The sequence below is a fragment of the Topomyia yanbarensis genome, unplaced genomic scaffold (genome assembly GCF_030247195.1).
Source record: "Topomyia yanbarensis strain Yona2022 unplaced genomic scaffold, ASM3024719v1 HiC_scaffold_137, whole genome shotgun sequence".
Taxonomy (NCBI): domain Eukaryota; kingdom Metazoa; phylum Arthropoda; class Insecta; order Diptera; family Culicidae; genus Topomyia; species Topomyia yanbarensis.
This window is the reverse complement of record NW_026683313.1, coordinates 34,983-56,773: the sequence shown is the minus strand read 5'-3', so window position 1 is coordinate 56,773 and position 21,791 is coordinate 34,983. Positions and strand designations below refer to the sequence as shown.

Sequence of the window (21,791 nt, the reverse complement as noted above, 5' to 3'; positions counted from 1 at the left end):
TATAAGTGGGCTGCTTGGTATAACAATAAGCATAGTAATCCTGACCTAGGCCTGTTTGTAATAACTAAAACATTGGGACTTTGACATTTGTTGACTAGTTATTTTGAGAAAGGATATTGTTATTCTGAAAATGACGCCTGTTAATATAACTAAATGGATGGTAAGAGTGAATTAAAGCGTTCCGTATATTTTTTTTATTAAAATAATAATTCACATAATAATCACAGCGGCAATTTACCAGCAGACAATAGATTGTGCCCAAATACTGCTCGACCGAGGATGGTGAGCCTGAAGCAAGACTGCAAAATCCTGCTGCGCTGATCGACGAATGATACGGTCCAAATACATTTTCTCCAAAATAGAATATGCAGGAAGATATGGACAGCGCTCATCTTTCAAAAGAGTAGCCAGCATGCGCGATTTTTGATGACCAGCCGAAGCAAGAACGGTACATATTAATACTTGCTTTCACCCTCTTCCACAATAGATCGGTAGGACAGTTCATTGTAGCATTGGACAGCTTCGATAAACTTACGACGATCTAATCTAATAATCCTCGATAATTATCTTAAAAAAGCTATTTTAGTCTCATTTTTCTGCAGTCACGCTAAAAAAATAGATCGAAAAATTTATGGTTTGAGAACGTTACAGTTCATTATCATATGAAATTTCAGTATTTACTCACCTGGTGCAATACTAATGAGTAAAGCAAACTCCTGGTACTGCATTCCGTTGCGACTTTCTGTTTCGTCATACTTTTAAGCCGATTCTTAGTGTAGAGACCTTTAAGGCTAGTGCTAACTCCTATTTGGTCACTAAGAATCCTTTCCGGCTGGGACTCGATTATGCGATGGTTTATAAGGCCTTACCGCAAAATTATAGTAATCGTAAAAAAAATTGAAGTCTTCGAAGCACGCCCGTATGTTATGTATACGTTTATTCACTGTAATGGCCGCGACATGTAGGAATACATTTGGGAACGCAAAAATTGACCAGTTTTATAGTTGATAATAATACAAAGTATAGTCAGCTGAAAAGCACTATACGCAAATGGTGCTTTCGACATGGGTCTCGTCCACATAAACGATGTATTTAGTTAATTTAACCTTTGTGTTTTCATAACAACTATATATTAAGTCTTCGGGACTTATTAATACATTGTGCAGAGAACAATGACACAAAAAGTATTTATAACAATGACACTGGTTATATTTAAGATGCCCATATTTTCATTTTAACTTTATTTTAATAGTGATTCAGACTATTCCATTATCAGTTTTAAGATGACAAATATTGTTGGAGTGACCATGATCAAATTGTCATAAATACCAACATTATAGTTGAGCGGTAATCGATTTTTCTAGTATTGTTTACGATACAGAAGTTTAGTCTTACCGATCTCATGGTCATTCCTACTTTATTGGCAAATAGTCAAAACAACCATAAAAGTCTGGTCATATATACTATAGATTTTTTCTCAGTGTGGGCAGAATTTGTTGGGCGTGTAGATCAGGGTTGCCAAAAATACAGAATAATCTGTATTTATACAGATTTTTCAGCCAGTTTCAGACCAAGAATCTGTATGTGCAGATATGCAGATTTTTGCGTGTATGTACAGATATACAGATTTTTTAGAAGTGATGTTACAAAACCTATTTTAGAAATATATTTTTTAGTTTCAGTAATACTTCCTCTGTGTCTCTCTCAGCTTAGCCCTCTATATTTGGCTGTACACGCCGATGAAATCGACTTAAAAATGACTTTTACTGTGAGCTGTGTTTACAAACATTGCTTCACAGTTTAATGGCAGTATTGGTAAACACGGCTCACAGTAAAAGTCATTATTTATGTCGACTTCGTCTGCGTGCACAGCCTAATTAAAATATATTTTCACTTTTGCGAGTGGTCGCTCATTCTGAAAGGTAAAGGTTTGTAATGCACTCTGGTTAGCACCCAGCAAACGCCTGGCTGAAGTCTACTTCCAGAAACGTTAATTGTAATGCTCTGTGACTTTGTGAATTCTCAATTTTTTGTCCGAAAATTAGACAGCTACATTGGTCGACTTAGGCTGTGAACCATTTGGTGAAATTTTTAACTTTTAGTTAAAATCTGACACTTCAAAAGTTATTTGCAAAATAACCTTACTCTGGAGCATGGTTAAAATTGACAGAGCAATAGTTAAATTTGACAGCTCGATGGTTAAAATTTTTCCCATGATGCAGAATGAAAAGGTGGAAACATTTTCTGTACCTAATTGAGGTTGTCAATATTTTTTAATACAAAATTAAGGGATAAAGATGGAAGGGATAAAGATGGACACGATAACGTGTTGTGTAAAGATTTGTTTGGGTTATTTCATGATGTGAATGTTTACTTTTCGAGGCTATGACTGTCATACTTAATGTAATAAGAAAAAAAAAACTAATTTTAAAATATCGACAAATGTTCACACCTCTACCAACTTGTGGTCAATTCTAAATAACTATCCATATGTCAACTTTTGAAATGGTTCGCTCTCTCAAGGACTCAACTGATTCGATACAGATATCGACACAGATTTTTCAAAGAGTAAATACAGATGAAAAGATTTTTTAGGACAAAAATACAGATTTAATTTTGGCAACCCTGGTGTAGATTTATGTTTACACCTTTTATATTTGACCATGGATCAAACGATTGCATTTTTAGTACTAACATAACGAGTTCAAATTATGCTGTTGTGTACATTTTGAAGTTTGTAATTTATTATTCGAACGGTAACTTATTTGAGTTTGATTTAGAAAAAAGAGTTCTGTTCCTTAAATCGCTGGGACTTTCAGTTCATTATTGAACAGACTATCAGACAAAGTCTATGGATACCTTGCCAACGAAAATGATTGAAGCCGCAGCCCGTTTACAAATGCACAACCAGGACATGGTCAAATGCATCAGTTACCTGCGCGCGGAGCGTCAAAAAATGGCAGACAAAATAACGAGCCAAGAACAAGAACGCCAAGAGCTGGAGAAGGAAATATCTCGTCTACGCCGTCAACTAAGCGAGTTGGACCAGAACTTAGAACAGAATCGCCAGAAGCTGCAAAAGCAGGATACCAAACTAGCAGAAGCTGATATCGGATATGGAAAGCTGGTAGACACGATGCAAATTTTACTGATGTCCGTTAAAAGCGATATGAATGCGGAAAGCGAGACTGAGAAGGAATAGGTGGAAAAATGTCCTGTGTATAAATGGGAGCACCGGCGAGATGGATCAACTATGGTCTTAGCTGTCAGACCTAAAAAATGGGAGCTTCTGTTCAATCTCTTGTTCATAACTCAATCGTTTTAAGGTTTGATACTCAATTCTAGATAGTTGAAATTGTCTGTCCCGATATACACGAGTTATTTTAAAATGATAATCTAAAGTAAAATAGAGATTCCCATTGATACATAGCTCCTCTTTGTATAAGAATGTTAGTAATAAACCTGTGTTCGCTCTTGTTCTACGTAAAAAGTTAAGATTAACATAATCACCCTTATTCTTATTTACGACAAATGCGAGATTCGTTCGAAAGCGTTTGAAACGATTCGCCAACCCCATTTTATAAAGTTGTGATAAATCAAATGACGAATCTCGCATCGAAATATCCATAGTAATCCTCATAAATACTTCCTTGCGTTGAAAACCAGTAAAGAGACTAGCAGGCTATCGCTCAATAAATTTAAACAAAAACTAGGTTTTATAATTATGAAATATATCTCGATAGTTTTATTGAACTCTATTGAAAGAAGTTGTTTTTGTAACACGTAATAAACGTGTTTGTCTTTCAACTTGTTTATCACACATCAGTCTACGAAAAGTCTGAAAACTGACTTCCGAACTAGTAGCTTCCTACGATAAATTCTAATCGATGATTATAGTGAGATAATTAATCCATGCAATTTATCTAATTTCGTTGGTTGACTACAAACAAATGCAAATGTTTGGATACCTTCGGTATAGCTCACATCAAAACTGAAGAAATGGTAGCAAATGCTAATCAATTCTTATTTGGCCTCATCGCTCCACCAATTGATTTCGTTTCTAAGCATATCCGGCAGCGCGAACTTCGTTCCAAATTTTTACCAGCTCCTCTGGATTATCATACCCGTGAGATGCCAGAACGTACTTGTAGCTTTGCGGTCCCAAGAATGGTGCCTTGTGAAAGTAAAATTCCTCCGAGTGTAGCGGCTCAATTCCGGCCTTTAGTGACACGATCCCCAGATAGATGTCATCGAATCTGATTTGTATGAAAAAATGATGGTTTGTGTTATAAAAAGGTAGCTGCTTTTATCTGAGAAGTAAAAAATCCTCACCTGAAATGCTTAGTGTACATGCTAACATAATACATCTCGAAGAGAGCTTCATGCGATAGTAGAAAAGCTCCCGCCGTCACGTAGGTTGGCCACATATCCCACGGATATTCCTGCAGCGAAATATACCACTTGCTGCTTCGATGCCGATGGGGTGCAGACCGAAACACGAAACCCGAAAACAACTTCACATCGCTGGGTAGTTCCATGTCCATGTTCAAAATTTGTCGCTTGGATCGCACATTCGATACACCAGCTGAAGAGTTCCCCGTTATAACCGCGTCCACCTGCTGAGAGCTGTTGTTGTTATTGTTCGTTGTTTGGCTCAGTCTTCGGGCCAGCTTGCGAAGCGCTTCGTCAGTTTCTTCCAGATATTCCGGGTAATTAACCGGGTTGCGAACGTATTTGAGCAAGTTTTTCGACGAAATGTAGAAATCGTCATCGGCAAACATGTAAAATTTGGCACGGGGACAATAATTGACCGCCCACCGGAAGCCCATCATGGTCTTTATAGTGTTATTGAAGTATGCATCAACGAAATCTCCTTGAACGATATCCCGATAGTTAGCATACTCGAGATCAATCAAAGACTGCAGCCTTCGATTCGACTCCGCAGGACGACCCAACACAAAGATGGTCCTTATTTTCACATCGGAAAAACGTTTTTCCCAGCCCCAGCTCTTTCGGATCGCCACCCGCCTATCGAAGTTCTCCATGGCGGATTTGACGATTAGCACCAATCGGGGGGCAATAAGCCGATCGTCTTCTTTACATTTGTGTTGGCAGTCTGTGATGTAGGAAAAGTTGTATACGTTAATCGGATCCACCGCTGGCCGTTGTCCATGGCGTAGTTGGTACACATTGGACAGAATGTCCCCCTCCATGGGATAACTGAAGGTTCGTTCGAAATCCGTTTCGAACATGTGTGTGAAGGCTCCAAAGTAATCCAGAAGCAGAATGGTTACCGCCATCGAGACGATATATTTCAGCTTGAATTTGATGCAGATTCGGGGAAGCATCTTGTATTCTTCTTTGGCTTTATATGAAAAGGGAGTCATCATTAGTTTGGAAACTAGATATTTAACGAGGTGCATAGATACCTGTTCTGAGCGGGTGCGGCGAGAAAAAAAATGTATGCTTTCAACTGTTTTTTTTTCACTTACATAATTAGCTAATTTAATTAGTAGAACCTTATTTGATACAGATGTATTCCGTAGTAGTTACTATTAACATGGTAAAAATCAGATGCCAAAAAAAGCTGCAGGCAAAAAAGATAGTGAATTCGATGAGTTAGAGACAAGTTCTAGCTGTTCAAAGCAGGAATCACGAAATGCTTCCGAAATTCTTGTACACAAATCTGACGCTTCACAACTGTTGTTTATGTTTTTGCACCCGCGAGCATGTAGTTGAACAATGTTGTGTGATAGAGGTGCCAAAAAACTTTAGGGTGGTGCTAAAACATATGTTGATCAATTTAGTACAGATTTGTCGGAGTTGGATGTTTTCAAAGTAAATTTTCCCAGTAAACGAAATGACGATTAAGCAAGTTGAAATAGATGTTAGCGAGCGCGAGGGATTGCCCTTCCTACACGCCACCGAAAAACCACCTAAAATTTAGTACTTTTGACTCAATCTCGTGGTATCGTGCAGGAAGGTAAAATTAGGTGAACCGTGTTGAAGGTAGTTTCTATTTAACTACGGCAAAAATAATAACTCAACCTTGAGTTTAATTTACTTAAATTTAAGTTGAATTTACCTAATTTTAAAAGTTAAAAAAAACTTATTCTGTAGGTTATTTTATGGTTGCGTGTATGATCGTTCTCTGCACGCAAAAATAAAACAACCTCTACAGAATAAGTTCTTTTAACGTAAATTTAGGCACTTTTGAGTTGTGCGTCGCTTTCGCACTTATTAGTGTTGTCAAAAACAAAACGAAAGATTCGACTCAGTCGAGGTCTTCCGTGCAGTAAGGTATTTTTAATGTGGTTTTTGTTTGAGGCGAAACTGAGTCAGTTCCTAACCCCAACTGCTGTCAAAATGTATGAACTGACAGCGGTTGGGGTTAGAACCTGACTCAGTTTCGGGTTCAAGCGAAATCGCCATAAGTTGTTTGGGGTATACTCAAAATTAGGTAAATTCAACTTAAATTTAAGTAAATTAAACTCAAGGTTGAGTTATGGAAACTACCTTCAACTCATAGGGGCAGAATGAGATGCCAGATTTGAAGATTTGTCTTCATTTTGAAGACATTTGAAATGTTGTGAAGACGAGTTTTTCATTTTGAAAACAAATTTTCTGGCAGAATTCTGGCTCAATAACCAATTCAGAATAATGACCGTTGAAGACAAATGAAGACATTTTCTATAAAATGTGAAGACATTTGAACAAGAAACCTAGTATCCCTGGCAGATCACTCTAGGAGTGTATAACAAATTTGCATCAACTTAGAAAAAATGTATTTAATTTCTATTTTGCATCAACTTTGCACTCCCTCGCAGACAAGTTTACTTAACAATCGTCCTACGCTGATCCACTTTATTCGATGTTTTGTTGAATGTAGGGCTGTTCTTGTAGAGTTTTGACGCTTTACACGCAACGCAAAATACATTGCACGCAACACAAAATGCATTTCGATTTTCTGTTTTCATGGAAAGAAATGCATTTAATTTCGCTGATTTTTAAAAATGCATCACAAGTGATCTGCCCCTAGTTCAACACGGTTTACCTAATTTTACCTTCCTGCACGATACCACGAGATTGAGTCAAAAGTACTTAATGTTAGGTAGGTAGTTGCACATTTTTTTCGGTGTGTGAGTGCGGTTGTCATTTTTCTTTGATGAAGCCCAAAAAGCATGAGGATATGAAGAAGAAAAGCACAAACAAATGATGTAGTAGGCCTTTCGGTTGCCATAATTTTTGTTTTGGTTCGTCAATAGTTCATTTAATCGGTTTTTTCGAGTTAAAAAGTGTCCCTAAGTGTTCTAATCGGTAGATCGGAGCTGAAGCCCGGCCCTTTCTCACTTTTCATCGTGCGCCAAAGAATCTGATGCTCGTTCGGATGTTTATGTTTACTTCAATGGCCCCCTCCACCATGCTTAATTTTGCAAATATAAAACTAATACACTCAAAAGTGTCAAATGTTCCGCGCCTTTCTCTCCATCTTGGGTTAGACCGTTTCAACTACAGACACTTTATACACAGACTAGCGAAGTGTCAAAAATTGCAGCCAAATAGATCAAAACTATCAAGCAGCTAATGTAGAATGTTGTTGCAGTACTGCTGATTGATTTTTATGAAGGTCTAATGATCTAACACATGGTGTGAAAAAACAGCTTTTTTCGTATTCACTTTTTGCCCCATTCTCTGTTCAACCTTAATACTAAGAGAATCGAAAGCTACGAAGTTGGAAGACGGATAGGTATCTTAGAGCGAAACAGTTCTAAACTAAGAACGGAAAGCTAGGACTAGGCTGGCTCATATGGACATGATCGAAAGGAAAGGGTGAAGAATCTTGTGCCTTCGGCTGGTAGTGGTTGGCCCCGAGTTGGGTTGAGTACTGCTCTATCACCCCCGCATGGTCAGTGACAGAGCATAACTCATCATCATTTTTTACCACTATCAATGAATTTTATATAATTCTTCTGGCATTTATAAAATGATCTATATTCATTATGTTGAAAGAAATTAGGAACAACTTTTCTAGATTTTTTAACAAATAATCACAGAGAATTTAATATATATTTGAAATGTTATGTTTTTACCTAACACTAATGAATATCTATAAGACATGAACACAGATTTGGGGCGATTGTGCATTACGTTCAACTTTCATGTTATTTGTAAAAACACATGTCATTACTTTCAGCTACATGTTCACTGCTGGGATGGCAGTATTTCTTCATTCTATAAGTTTGCCATTTACTGCCGTAAATATCCGTCAAAATGTTTGCCATACCTTCGTTGATAAAGAATACATCCTCAGCGGGCGATTTGCGCCTATTCAATGCTCGTCGTATCTCGAACGAATCTTCTTCATTTGATTCCAACGAAGTGTCGTTGCACGTCTCCGCAAAACGAATATTAATGTTTATTTTAGCTGATATATTCACTTTTAGATTTTTGAAGCTTTCCAATATTTTACGGTTAGAATTGCGGTCATTATACTCCTCAGAACAGGAAGACAAACTATCTATTGACGGGCTCCGTGTCTCGTCAGTGGAAACACCTTCTGCACAGGATACATTGGAGCGCATACTGTTTCTATTCCGCTGAATAGGTTCAGGAATATTGTCAACGAAATTCAGTCGCTCATTGGTTGTTTGGAATGATTGTGAACTCTTTGGTGGCTCTTCAAATGTCCAGCTATCAGTTAGTTCTGCTTCCGTCGTATGTTTGAGAGCATTTGCTGAAAAGTCGTTGTTTTAATGTAAACAAATTGATAATCAAAGAAACATGCAAGCTTCACTTACCGGGCGATGTATCGGATGAAGACAAAGCTGTTAAATCAATGATAGCAGCTTGTTGGTGATCTCTGCTAATGTTCGTATTACTGCTCGAGCCCGATATCTCATGTTCGGTCTCATCAGAATCAATTACGAGTAGCTTTTGTGAGAAAGAAGTTGTCAAAGAGCATTCCTAGAGCATACAATAACGGGTATTAAAAAATTTCTCGTAATACTAAAAGATAAAATCGGTACATCGCTAGATGCTTTACCTCATCCTCCTCCACCATAATAACGCTCGTTCACCAAAACGTCCTACTCAATCAACACGTACTTTACTGGTACAGTTAACTTCACTTTTTAACAGTTCACTAGTACTGTTTACATGGAATCAACAATGTTTTGTGGACGATTAGATTCGCGGATTCGCTCGAAGAAAAAGGGGCAACCATCACTATAACCATCCATATAAACAGCTAGGTAAACACTTCGGTCAACAACAGTAGAGGTAAATGTCAAAAACCATATCAAGTGATTACAGAGATGCCAGATACTTTTTTTCAAATGTCTGCAATAATAATTTTAAAAGTCTGTGAAGAACAAAAAATGTCAGTAATCTATTCTTGACCCAAAATGACTTATTGATGATGTGTTATATTAAATGAAAATAGTGCATTTATTGCCAGAGATAAGTAGAGAGAAATAGCTTATGGAGGAAAAACCTAAAGTAGATTTGAAACTAGTGTAACCAAAAGCCTTTATTTTCAAAAATCTGTAAATATTTGCAATCAAACTAAAAAATCTGCAAATATCTGCGTCATCGAAAAATCTGCAGCTAAAATTAAAAGTCTGCGAATTACCAGACATGTGCAAATCTTGCATCTCTGAGTGAACTGGGTTCATGATGAATGTGGTTCGTTAATTTTGAACACTCAAAAATCACGTTGCTTTTACGTGAAAACATACCTACACACTTAAAATCCATTACCTACCAGTAAGTAATATTAATTTACTGTCCTTATGTCACTACCGGAAAACAAGGGAGCGGGAATGATATTTTTACTAAAAGTTAATGGGATGAAGTTTAGTCGTCTTTGGGGATTATTATTTTTGGGTAAATTTGGACTTCCTACGTAGTCCAAAATATGAAAGAGTTCTTACGGCCATGTGATTACGGCCTCAAAGCCAACTGTCAAAATTCACTTTGAATGGAAGTTTCGGACAAACCGTTACACGCCAATCACAGATGTTGGTAGTAAACGAAAGAGAAAAATTTTCTCTTTCATAAACTGTTGTGAACTGTGTTCGACTAGTAACGGTTTGTCTGGAATTTCCATTCAAAGTGGATTTTGACAGTTGAATTTTAGGCCGTGATTACGGCCTAAAAGCCAACTGTCAAAATTCACTTTGAATGGAAGTTCCGGACAAACCGTTACACGCCAATCACAGATGTTAGTAGTAAACGAAAGAGAAAATTTTTCTCTTTCATAAACTGTTGTGAACTGTGTTCGACTAGTAACGGTTTGTCTGGAATTTCCATTCAAAGTGGATTTTGACAGTTGAATTTTAGGCCGTAATCACATGTTTGTCGAGAGTTGAGCATTGGTACTGATCCTGGTTTCCAGTTGAAACTTTATTTGTATTTATTGAAAATATTGTTATAACCCTCACAATAGCGCGATTACATTTCGAAGAAATGTATAAGTAAAATACTTTCAAATGATTGAATCATCAAAATAATTGCAAATAAAACTAAATTTCCTACTCGTTTCATTAATATTTTGGCACTGATAAGTTGATTCTGAGAATAAAATGAAGTTGTTGTTGGAAGCTACGACTCACTCGCGAGTGAAAAAAAAACAAAACAAACTGTATCACTTTGCCAGTTCATGAGCTGAATCATAGGTGTCGCATGACTAAATTTAGTTTTGCCGCAAATCGCCAATTGGGAGGAATAACCAACCGCTTCTGGGCTTAAGGGGAGGGGCGGTAATATAAAAATGCGAGATATCAGTGTGAGTATTGTAAACGTCAAATATCTCAATGTTAATTTTCTTTAAGACTGAGACGTCCAAAAAATTGTTTCAAAATCGTTCAACACGGGTCCAACGAATGACGTCTGTTGAACGATTATTTACAGTACCCATTAATGCGTAGAAAACTACGCATTTTCAATAAAAGTGGAGTAACCCATTAAATGGGTAAAGAGTTTGTACCCAGAAATGAGTACAGACGTTGTACGCGAACCTGGGTATGTTGTACCCATTATTTTTCGCGGAACTGTTACAACAAAATGCGTAAAAAACCTGTTATAGAATTATTTCTGAATTGAAAAAAAAACAAAAAATAATATTCATTCACATTATTGTCTCCTTATAAAAGTATAGGAATCTAGATAGAGATCCTATACTAAAACTACTTAACAAAGTAAAACCGCCAACTGGATATATTTTTGATGGCTGGATCTTTTGGCTGCTCTAAAAATGCCGAACTGGCGCTTATTTGCAACATCCTCAGTAGTCTAAACAGCCGTTGTTTTCGGAGCATTGCCGAAATGTTCCGTTTGCGCCACGGGCTCCGATGCAGGCTGATAATTTGCAGGTTCCGCCACGATCCTTAGTTTACAGCTTAATTCGCTTGAAATACTTAAGGATTTTCACCCATTATTAAGATCAATATACCCATTGACATTACCTCATCGAGTAGTTGCGAAATGGATAAAAAGTACTCATTGTTAGAAACAAAAAATACCCATTTTTTGACAGCTCGAATAACTTCCGAAATGAACAATTTGAATACATAAAATGGGTAATGTTTACCGTTTGTACATGATTGCTAGATCCCTCTCAGAAAAAATGCGGACGAACATATCAAGCATGATTTTTGAAAACACCGTAACTAACAAATGTAAACAAACTGAGATTATCACTCCCCCGCATTCTACGCATCTTAATGTATATGCTGACAAACATTCGTTTCATTATTCGGTAATGCAGCTGAAAAATGCTCAATCGAAATAATGACGAACAAACAACTGACACGTCAACAGTGCATAAATACAGTTTCGTCATGTTAGTTACGTTAGGTTTGGTACTGCTGTAACACTTACGTTATTTTAATTTAATCGGTTTTTGTAACTAAATCATTAAAATATACTACAATTTTTCTACTAAAATGTTCAATATAGGTAATGTTTCTATAAGGGGAACAAGAGCACGCAGTTCCTTAATTCTAGAAAATATTTTAGAGAAAAAGAATGCAAGTGATGTTATTCTAAGCACCACTAATGCACTTTCAGCACATTTTTATTTTTGATTATCTAAATCTATCCTACAGTAGATCAAATCTAAATACTTGTGACAATGCGAGCAAAAATGAGACACTAAAATCGACTAATTGAAAAATGTCGAAAGTGTAAGAGTGATGCTCAGAATAACGTAACCTTTATTTGTCTTCAACACACTGCTCAAAAGTGACAAACTACAAATGTTGGTTGTCCTCATTGGCATACTGCCTCGGCGGAACAGTTCAGTCATAGAATTGATTAAAAAATGATAAGATTAGTCACCACAATTAACGAAACTGAAATAACGTAAGTGCAACAAAGATACCAAACCAACGAAAGTAAAACGACGAAACTGTGAGCGTGGTACTAATAACATCGTAACTTTAATTTTTCTTCAATCCGCTCTTTTAAAAATCTTGATCGCGAATGTTCGTTCCATTCAATGGAAAGGCGTCTTTGGTGAGCATTTTGGATGAATATTTGGTGTAAAAATCGGTATGGTTTTTAAATAACATTTAAAACAAAACGAAAATGTCATCGCCGTTTTCTCTGTTTGGATCAAGTGCGAGTTTCGCTGTTTTCAAAAATCATGCTTGATATGTGATTTATAAGAATCACGTAAAGTATGTTCTAAGAGGCGAATGACCTTAAGGGTAAAACCTCTATAATCAAAATAAAAAAAAAGTGAAGTATGTTTGACGACGGAAACCATTTATATGAGTGCAAAATCGCGAAATTTATTTTTTGAGTGCACAAACAACAAACTCCGACAAAAATAATTTCATTAAAAAGTGAATGTGACAGCCTGACAGCTGTTGTTTATGTATTTTTTGGTCACCCGCACTCTTTGTTTTGCGTTTATCACCAATCAACAGCAAAAAGGAGTAGTTTATGTGGGCAGAATATAAGATATATTACATTGAAACACAACGTTGACTGATTAGAAATATTATAAATGAACAAAAAGAGTCAATACAATTGTTGAAATGCCCACTAGAAGCGCACAGGAAGAATACCCAACTTGGGTAAGTGAATCCCGATCAAGTCCACTGATTTCTCAGCACAATAATTTGCGTGAAAACTGATGATTCAGTCATACGTGACGAATCATTAAGTTCCATTTTACGATAACATGAAACCTAAGTTACATGCCATTTCATTACGCCTTCACAGATTGGTTTTGTGTTTGTGTTCAACCTCATCGTCGGAACTGGTGCTCTAACGCTTCCATCTGCCTTCAGCCACGCAGGATGGCTGCTGGGAACGGTGCTGATTGTGGTGCTCGCCTTTGCGAGCTACGTAACGGTAACTTTTGTGATCGAAACGATGGCCTGTGCCAACGCCATCCAGAACTGGAAGCGACTACAGTTCATCAAGCGGGATCGTGTCATCGAACACGACGAGGATAGTAACGTGGAAATGATGACGGAGCCGCTGCTGCTGGATGGAAACGGCGCGATAGATGATCAGCTAACGGATGCAGGTATCGAACAAACCCCGCTCAATATCATGTACTCCCGGAATCAGTATTACAGCCTATCGTCGAAGATTGAACTGGGGGAAATGGCTAATCTGTTCTTTGGTGGCGTGGGGAGATTTTTGTTTTACTTTTGCTTGGCAGTGTATCTGTATGGGGATTTGAGCATCTATTCGGCGGCTGTTGCAAAAAGTTTGAGAGATGTTATTTGGTAAAAAAACGCTAGAATGTCGTTGAACGTTGATTGGTAATTTACTTTCGTTTCAGCGCTCACAATCATTCTATGAATGCAACTGACAGCGATGATGTGACTACTCGTTGCTGGGAAGACAGCATCCTTTCCCGATTTGACATCTACCGGCTGTGTTTGGTTTTGTTTACCGGCATCCTGGGGCCATTTGTCTTTTTTAACGTGCAGAAAACCAAATACCTACAACTGGTGACGGTTCTGTTCCGATGGCTGGCATTTTCGGTAATGATCAGCATAGCTATTCATCGACTGTTCGCACAACAATCGGATCCACCGATAGTGCCCAAGCGGGCTGATATCAACGGGATTCCATACCTGATTGGCACCTGTATTTATTCGTTTATGTGTCACCACTCGTTGCCCAGTTTACTGACACCGATCGCCAACAAGCAGAAAGTCAAGTCACTAATATCAATGGATTATTTCCTAATATGCGCGTTCTATCTGTCACTGGCCCTAACTGGCATATTTGCCTTCAGCGACATCAAAGATTTGTACACGCTGAATTTTGTCCCGAACTCGGACCAGGACAGCGGTTTCTTGAAAGCAATCGAATACTTCCTGGCGCTGTTTCCGGTGTTCACATTGTCAACCAGCTTCCCGATAATTGCCATAACACTGCGCAGCAATCTGCAGACGCTGTTCCTCGACACGAATCAGTTGGATTCGTATAATTTTTTCCTGCGTCGTGTGTTCTTCCCGCTACTGGCGATTCTACCGTCCATCACGGTCTGTTTTTTCACCGAAAGTGTTATTTCGCTGGTTGGGTTTACCGGGTGCTACGCCGGAACCGGGATACAGTATTTGATTCCAATATTTCTAGTTTTCCGGGCAAGACAAACCTGCGAGAGTATGATCGGTCGTGGAATCGTAAACGACTTTCGTAGTCCCTTCAAGGGAAATCTGTGGTTGTTTCTGGTATTTGGCTGGACCGTGACCTGTCTGGTGCTGGTGACAATCGATCTGATAAAGTAGGGTGAGTGTCTTTGATGGGAGGAAGCTACGCCGGTAAAGTTGAACATCTCCGGCTAATCGGATCTCTTACAGCAGACAAATGCACACGATAGGATGGTATTGCCGTCTAGAACACGTACGAGACTGAACATTGGAGCAACCGATTTCTGAAGTTATTTTCTCCAAATATTAGTTTTAGGATTGGGAGATAATTGTGCAAGGGGGATATCAGCGTATGTGATTGAGGTTATGATGACAGTCGCGTTTTGTGTTTTTATCCCAGACTTCCACAAACAAAGTTTGCCTCAAGTTTTTTTTTATCGTTTTCTACGGAAATTCCGTATCCTGTTTAACCGGAAATAAATCAGGGTATGGGAGGTTATAATTTTGACAGCACATATTTCAAAATTATCCATCAATGAACAGAAAGAGAATCAAACTATTTTACAATATTTACTAGATGGCAAGAGTAATGAACGTCGACAAACTTTGAATCAAAAAATGACTGTAGATCAAGTGTCGTTTGCTAACGGTGTAGATTTAGGTCGTAAACTCTAATGAAATAGCTGCAATCGTGTAGAAACGCGACTCCAGAAATAAATCAATGATTTGCAACCATTAAATAATGGTTTTATTGAATTAATTCCTCAACAGAATCACTTCTTTCCTTGAGCTTGTTTCTCCAGTTTCTCCTTTTCCGTGTTTTGTAGCTGCTCAAGCGTGAGCAGCGAGACACCCAGCTGGTCCTCTCGGGTGAAAGGTTGCGCCATTTGACGGAGCCAACGTTTTGCGAGCTGCCCATGGAAAAATCATTTACAAAATTAGATTAAATAACATACGTTTTAAACAGAACAATACCTGCATCGCTTCCTCCGTGCTAAGGTTGCAGTGATTGTCCGTCAGATGCTCCTGGATCCATTTGGGCAATTTGCCTCTTTTGTCCTGCCGAGAGAAACGTTTGTCCGCAAAAATCATAATACCGTAGTCGGTTTTGCCGCTGTAAAACAAACAGAAAATATTTAAATTCCAGGAGAAATATTCCCGCCTGCCGCTCAGCTACCGAATGGCACGCCCCACGCACTGTGCCGCATGTCGCAATGCATCAAAGGTAAGGAAATCGTTCTCCCTGATTTGAAACTGATCTCGCAGGTAGTCCAATCGAGCCTTCAGAATCCTGGACTGAGTGTAGACGTACGGAATACCGAACATCAGAACCGCCCTGCCCAAATGATGATCAAAGTCCACTCCTTCCGAAACGCGTCCCCGGGCCACAGCCAACAGAACTGCTCCACGCCCACATTCGCATGCCTTAACGTAATTCATCAGTGCGTAAGAAGTTTCCGCGCTGTCCTGCGTTTCGATAAACAGCAACTTGTACCGCAGTAGGGTGTCGATGATACCTTGATCATACCACGAGGCAACTACCGATTCAAGGTACAGGTAGGACGTAAAGAAACACACGATCCCGTCGGGGACAGTTTTTGCCGTTTCCACTAGCAGTTGGCCGTAGTTCCGTGTTACCGCAGTATCTTCACGGGTTTCGAATTTTGAAGAGATTGCCACCTGATCGTTGCCACGGGACACAATCTGCGGAAGAATCGCTAAAACAATCTAACCTTTGGTCTTAAATATATTGAATAACTTACCATCGGCAAAAGACACGGCCTCGCCAACGTCATCGTGAATGAACTCATCACCACCGGTTCAAAATCCAGAATCTTCGGATACATATCCATCGGTGACAGTGTGCCGGAAGTGATTACTACACTTTGGAACCGGTCGAAAATCGGTTTCATCGCAATCGATGAATCCATGCAGCTCAAATGCAGGATCGGGTTCGACACTGTCGGCGTTTTATCATCGAACGGTTCGATAATAATCGTGAAGCCCTTGGTATAACTGGAGACAAGCGTTGCAAAGGAAGTTATAACCGTAAGAGCACCAAACTCAGTGAGATCGGTAATTTCCAGCGTACGTAAAAGCGAGGACAAGCGTTCAGCACAAAAACGCAACGGTTTCCGCTCGATGCAGACCTTCATCTGGACGTCCTTAAGGAAACCGGCCGGACTTTCCTGGACCACGTGCTGAACACGAAGCCGTGATTTGATGTACTCGATGAAGCGCTTTAGAAAGCTAAGAAAATGATCTGCATTTCGGATGTTACCGGGGACGACCTCTCTGAGTATCTCCGACGGTAGAACAGGATTGGCAAGCACCATATCGGTTTCACGAGCGAACGAAGCATCCTTCAATCCCTGAACCAGTCTGAGGTATTCGTCGTTCAATCGCTGGCGGTCATCTTCCTTCATTCTTTGGGTTAAATGAAACATAAAAATAAAGTCACTTGTCCATACCAAACCGTACTTACTCTGCAACGTATTTCTCCAGCGTGTGGACACCGGTTGTACTCTTTTCAATCAACCGCCGATTTATTTTTACACTCATAGAATCGACACAAACATTGTCTGTGTAAAAAGAGAAATAAATTACATCGCAAAACGGCAGATATGTAAGCTACCGACCAATATTGTGAGCCTCATCGCAGACCACCACCGATTCCTTTGCAAGTTCCTTCGAAACGACTTCCGCAATTTTCGGATCCAGCAAATAGTGGTAACTATAAACGACGACCTGCGCTTGATTGATCTGCAAAAAAGCGCCAAATCAACCAATTAGCATCGCTTCCATCCTACCCTTAATATTCCCCACTAACCGCAAATCGGGACATAAAATACGGACACCAGTTCCGCTCGCGTCCAAAATCCTTCATATCATCAATCGAATAAACTCCCGGTGGCAGTGTGCTCTCTTTTCCCTCCGCCTGGAAACCTTCGTGATACTGACACACGGCAACCGATTCGTCCGTTGAAGCCCGCTCACGGATGTAGCCGGCCGTCATGCCGTAACACTTGGCATCGACAATCTTTCCGTCGCGCTCTTTGCTAACCTCCGAGTGGATGCACATGTTCTTCCGCGAACTCAACACCAGCCCCGTGATGTTGGGCATCACACCCGTCTGCTTTTCGTAGTAATTCATCAGATGTTTCAACTCAGCGATGACCTTTTCGATTTCCGGCACGGTACGCGAGCAGTAGATCAGCTTACGAACAATGTGTGGATATTCCATGATGTAGGCGACGATCAGTGAGAGCAGGGTTGTCGTCTTACCTGTCCCGGAGGGCATCTCCAGAAGGCAGTGCCCTTTGGCGTCGAAGGTTCGCTTTAGCTCCAGCATGTACGCGTACTGCTCCGGGTAGATGTACTCGTACGGAAAGTACACCAGCAGTCCGTCGACGCTGATCCTATGAATAGTTAGCATAATATTAACATAGTAAGGGCTTCTTGAATTTGCATTATTGGTCTACAACTAAATTTACCTCATTTCTGCCGGTTGTATCGCGTATTAGTAACAAATTGCAGAACTTTTGCAATAAACTATGTTCGGCTTAATCGGAAAACGTGTTTGTTTACACTCAACAAGCAGTGAGGCATTCATTCGCTCAATATTTTTATCGCTTTTGACGTTTCTCTGTGTCGGAATTAGGGAAGTGCGGGGTAATACAGGCACCAGGAGATTTTTGATAATATTTGACGACTTTTTTCATTAGGACCAATCTGCAAATGAGAGCCCTCTTTTTTCGCTTTCTCTTTCGATTATTACTGCGAAAACATAAAACTTTTTAAACATTTATCAGTATATTTCGAAAGACCCAGGTTTTTACTAGCTTATTATGCATACAGTTGACGGGAAATCAGAAAGGCGACCGAGTAATTCGCGGAAGAGAAAGTAAACAAAGAGAGGCTCTCTTTTGCAGATTGGACCTATTGAAAAAAGTCTTCATTTGTCCCACACTGATAAAATCAAGTAGCCCAGCGATGCCACATGTTTTTTTGAAATGTCTGTAGAAGAATAACTAAAATGTCTGTAAAAGTCTGTAGATGGTTGTGTAAATCCTAGTTACACTAAAATTTTACTTTAAAAATAGATTGAAAGTAGAATTTTATTGTGAAGGAATCACTCGTATTCGAAAACAGTTCTTCTAGTGCAATTTTACTAAACACTATTACCCTTTTAAAAGTCCGTAGATCTCTGGCTACGTCTGTAGGAGACATTAAAAGTCTGTAAAATACAGACATGTCTGTAAATCTGGCATCGCTGGTAGAAAACTACGCATTTTCAATAAAAGTGGAATAACCCATTAAATGGGTAAAGCGTTTGTACCCATAAATGAGTACAGACCTTGTACGTCAACCTGAGTATGTTTCACCCATTATTTTTCGCGGAACGGTTACAACAAAATGCGTAAAAAATACCCATTCATGAAATTCGCGCCAGAATGAAAAATACTGTCAATAGAATTATTTCTGAATTAAAAAAAAACATAAAATAACATTCATTTTACATTATTGTTTCCTTATAAAAGTATAGGAATCTAGATAGAAATCCTATTCTAAAACTACTTAACAAAAAAAACCGCCAACTGGATATACATTTAATGGCTGGATCTTTTGGCTGCTCTAAAAATGCCGAACTGGCGCATATTTTCAACATCCTCAATAGTCTAAACAGGCGTTGTTTTCGGAGCATTGCCGAAATGTTCCGTTTCCGCCACGGATTCCGATGCAGGGCGATAATTTGCAGGTTTCACTACGACCCTTAGTTTGCAGGTTAACTCACTTGAAAGAATTCTTAAGGATTTTTCACCCATTATCAAGATCAATATACCCATTGACATTACCTCATCGAGTAGTTGTGGAATGGATAAAAAGTACTCATTGTTAGAAACAAAAAAATACCCATTTTTTGACAGCTCAAATAACTTCTGAAAATGGGCAATTTGAACACATAAAATGGGTAAAGTTTTTTTTACCGTGCAGTGAAGTTCAACCGGAAATGAGCCCGGTTGTGTTACTGGAGCCGGAGTGCTAACTGGAACCAGCCGAAATTCCAGCTCATTTCCGACTATTTTTGTTGGCTAGGGGTTTGCAGAGATCAAATACAAATTTGTATTTGCTGAGGCTTTCGGCGGATCAGTGCAGTTTCACTGGGTTTTGTCTATCAAATTTCGATGTGTACAGACGAACCTGCCCAAAGGCCGCGTGACATCCGGCCAAGAATTGAGCAACTGGGTTCCTGCTCCCACGTTATAGAAGGCAACTTTAAAACGGGAGTTCCTAAGTCAAGATTGTGGGGTATATGAGGAGAATAAAATAATGCGAATCGAACTGTATAATAGTAATAATAATTAGGTGATGATTTCAGCATCTTTCTGATACTATCATGCAGCAACGGCTCAAACTAATTCAACAGATAATTTTACTCAGTGTAAACGAAACGCAACTTTCTTAAGCATGCGACGAACGTATTGCTGACGGAAGTTGAAAAGCGACGTCTGCCGAAGTTCTCTGTCAAGGAATCGCCTTTGTGCGCTCTATAGGGACCCTTACACGCGCAATAAAAGTGTCATTTCTAAGTAGTGTCATTACTGGAATTGTATGAGAATTCCATCATAACTCGCCTTACACGTTCATTAAAAGTGACATTACTGCTCAGTAATGACATTACTAACGTCTCGTGTACGGGGCCCTTATAGCGGACCTTATACGAGCAGAAATATTTACACGTTCAATATTTTCGTCAATACTAGCAAGTATTGACAAAAGTATTGAACGTGTAATGGAAAAAAAGTTCGATTGACGTAAATATTGACAAAAAACAGATTTTCCCATCAATTCTGACAATAAGCGGCCCTTACACGTTCATTATTTTAGTCAATACGAGTATTGACGATATTGCTTCAGTACGTCAATCCCATTTGAAATGTATGTCGTCAATACAACTTTTTTTCCATTACACGTACAATACTTCAGTCAATACTGTCTAGTATTGACAAAAATATTGAACGTGTAAAGCCCGCTATACTGCTTCGGGAGGGGGAACTTTCAATTGTGTGCGTGCGAACTGTTAACACACACAGACTTAAATAAATCTCAAGCAGCAGTTGTTATTCGATCGTGCAAGGCGGAAGTCATTTTGGAATATTTTAAAAATGCAGGATTTTGAAAATGAGCAATCAAAAAACGATTTACTTGCAAGTTTTATCGAAACATTCGAAGGTCTCCCGGAGTTGTGGAACTCAGATCATCCACACTACATGAACAAAACCAATAAAACAGGCCTTAGAGAAGTTACTTCCGGTATATAAAGAGATTAGCCGGAAGCGAGTGTACAAGATGTGAAACGCAAAATCAACAGCTTTCGCACAAATTACCGGAAGGAGCTACGAAAAATTGTATCGTCTAAATCCTCCGGTAAAGCAACAGACGAAATTTACGCCCCTTCCTCTTGGGCGTTTTACGCGCTGAAATTGCTTCACACCAACGAGCAGCTGGTAAACGCCTTGTTCGACGGGCACGATTGAGAGAGACGGATGATGGCAGATTGGAAAGAGAACATACCATGATCGTTTCATCGCTAAGCTTTGAATTGAGTTCAGCGATTCATTCTGTGTTATATATTTGAAGCGAGCGGATCGACTGCAAATATTATAGCAAACCCCAAAATGGCTTCCAAGCGTCACGACAAAGATGTATCCCATCGATTTGCGTCGGCACAATCGGCCGACTATGCCACCAATTAATCGCTCGATTGTTGCACCGACTCTTATGGGAGCCTAACGTGCACGTCTGCCAACGCGACACCCGATTAAATACGGCCGACGAAATCTGCTAAAATCGGTCTACTTTAACCAATTAAATCGATCGATTAGTTGGTAGTTTAAAACTGGAATCAGATTTACACAGATTAAATCTTGCGATGGTGACGACAATTGTTCACTGACGAACACCAACTTAGTCGGTCAATTAATCGGTCTACTCCAAACCACCGGATTTCGTCGGTCGGCTGGGAAATTTAACAAATGTCAAATTTTCTATGGGGTAGTTCCGTGCCGAGGAATGAATGACTGGAGGGTTTAAAATATGCCAGTCGCGCACGAAGTATTTTGGCTTTTACCCTCACTCTGTTATTCGAATCTCTGACACCATTATTTC

The 21,791-nt window shown here is 39.2% G+C and overlaps 5 protein-coding genes across 7 annotated transcripts; 2 read left to right on the top strand and 3 right to left on the bottom strand.

Moving 5' to 3' along the window:
* Positions 1-2,872: 2,872 nt before the first annotated feature.
* On the top strand, positions 2,873-3,202 carry LOC131694752 (microtubule nucleation factor SSNA1-like). Its single transcript, XM_058983240.1, has one exon. The coding sequence runs from the start codon at positions 2,873-2,875 to the stop codon at positions 3,200-3,202; it is 330 nt and encodes a 109-aa protein (XP_058839223.1).
* Positions 3,203-3,714: 512 nt separating this feature from the next.
* On the bottom strand, positions 3,715-5,749 carry LOC131694757 (beta-1,3-galactosyltransferase brn-like). The gene is made up of 3 exons (XM_058983246.1): positions 5,430-5,749; positions 4,333-5,365; positions 3,715-4,256 (listed from the first exon to the last, which is right to left on the bottom strand). The coding sequence occupies exons 2-3, from the start codon at positions 5,346-5,348 to the stop codon at positions 4,061-4,063; spliced, it is 1,212 nt and encodes a 403-aa protein (XP_058839229.1). The 5' UTR covers positions 5,349-5,365; positions 5,430-5,749; the 3' UTR covers positions 3,715-4,060.
* Positions 5,750-8,041: 2,292 nt separating this feature from the next.
* LOC131694753 (uncharacterized) lies at positions 8,042-9,242 on the bottom strand. The gene is made up of 3 exons (XM_058983241.1): positions 9,044-9,242; positions 8,799-8,964; positions 8,042-8,734 (listed from the first exon to the last, which is right to left on the bottom strand). Exons 1-3 carry the CDS (start codon positions 9,059-9,061, stop codon positions 8,163-8,165), a joined length of 756 nt encoding a protein of 251 aa, XP_058839224.1. The 5' UTR covers positions 9,062-9,242; the 3' UTR covers positions 8,042-8,162.
* A 3,635-nt stretch (positions 9,243-12,877) lies between these two features.
* LOC131694756 (transmembrane protein 104 homolog) lies at positions 12,878-15,364 on the top strand. 3 transcript variants are annotated; one of them, XM_058983245.1, is made up of 4 exons: positions 12,878-13,082; positions 13,231-13,745; positions 13,802-14,760; positions 14,835-15,364. In XM_058983245.1, the coding sequence occupies exons 1-3, from the start codon at positions 13,044-13,046 to the stop codon at positions 14,757-14,759; spliced, it is 1,512 nt and encodes a 503-aa protein (XP_058839228.1). In that variant the 5' UTR covers positions 12,878-13,043; the 3' UTR covers position 14,760; positions 14,835-15,364. The 3 variants fall into 3 exon arrangements, with proteins under 3 accessions (XP_058839228.1, XP_058839227.1, XP_058839226.1); XM_058983244.1 differs by having other exon boundaries at positions 14,832-15,364; XM_058983243.1 differs by having other exon boundaries at positions 13,802-15,364.
* LOC131694754 (general transcription and DNA repair factor IIH helicase subunit XPD-like) lies at positions 15,347-18,222 on the bottom strand. The gene is made up of 8 exons (XM_058983242.1): positions 18,116-18,222; positions 17,452-18,040; positions 17,261-17,384; positions 17,107-17,203; positions 16,385-17,048; positions 15,799-16,325; positions 15,597-15,735; positions 15,347-15,532 (listed from the first exon to the last, which is right to left on the bottom strand). The coding sequence occupies exons 1-8, from the start codon at positions 18,118-18,120 to the stop codon at positions 15,395-15,397; spliced, it is 2,283 nt and encodes a 760-aa protein (XP_058839225.1). The 5' UTR covers positions 18,121-18,222; the 3' UTR covers positions 15,347-15,394.
* Between the last annotated feature and the right edge of the window lie 3,569 nt (positions 18,223-21,791).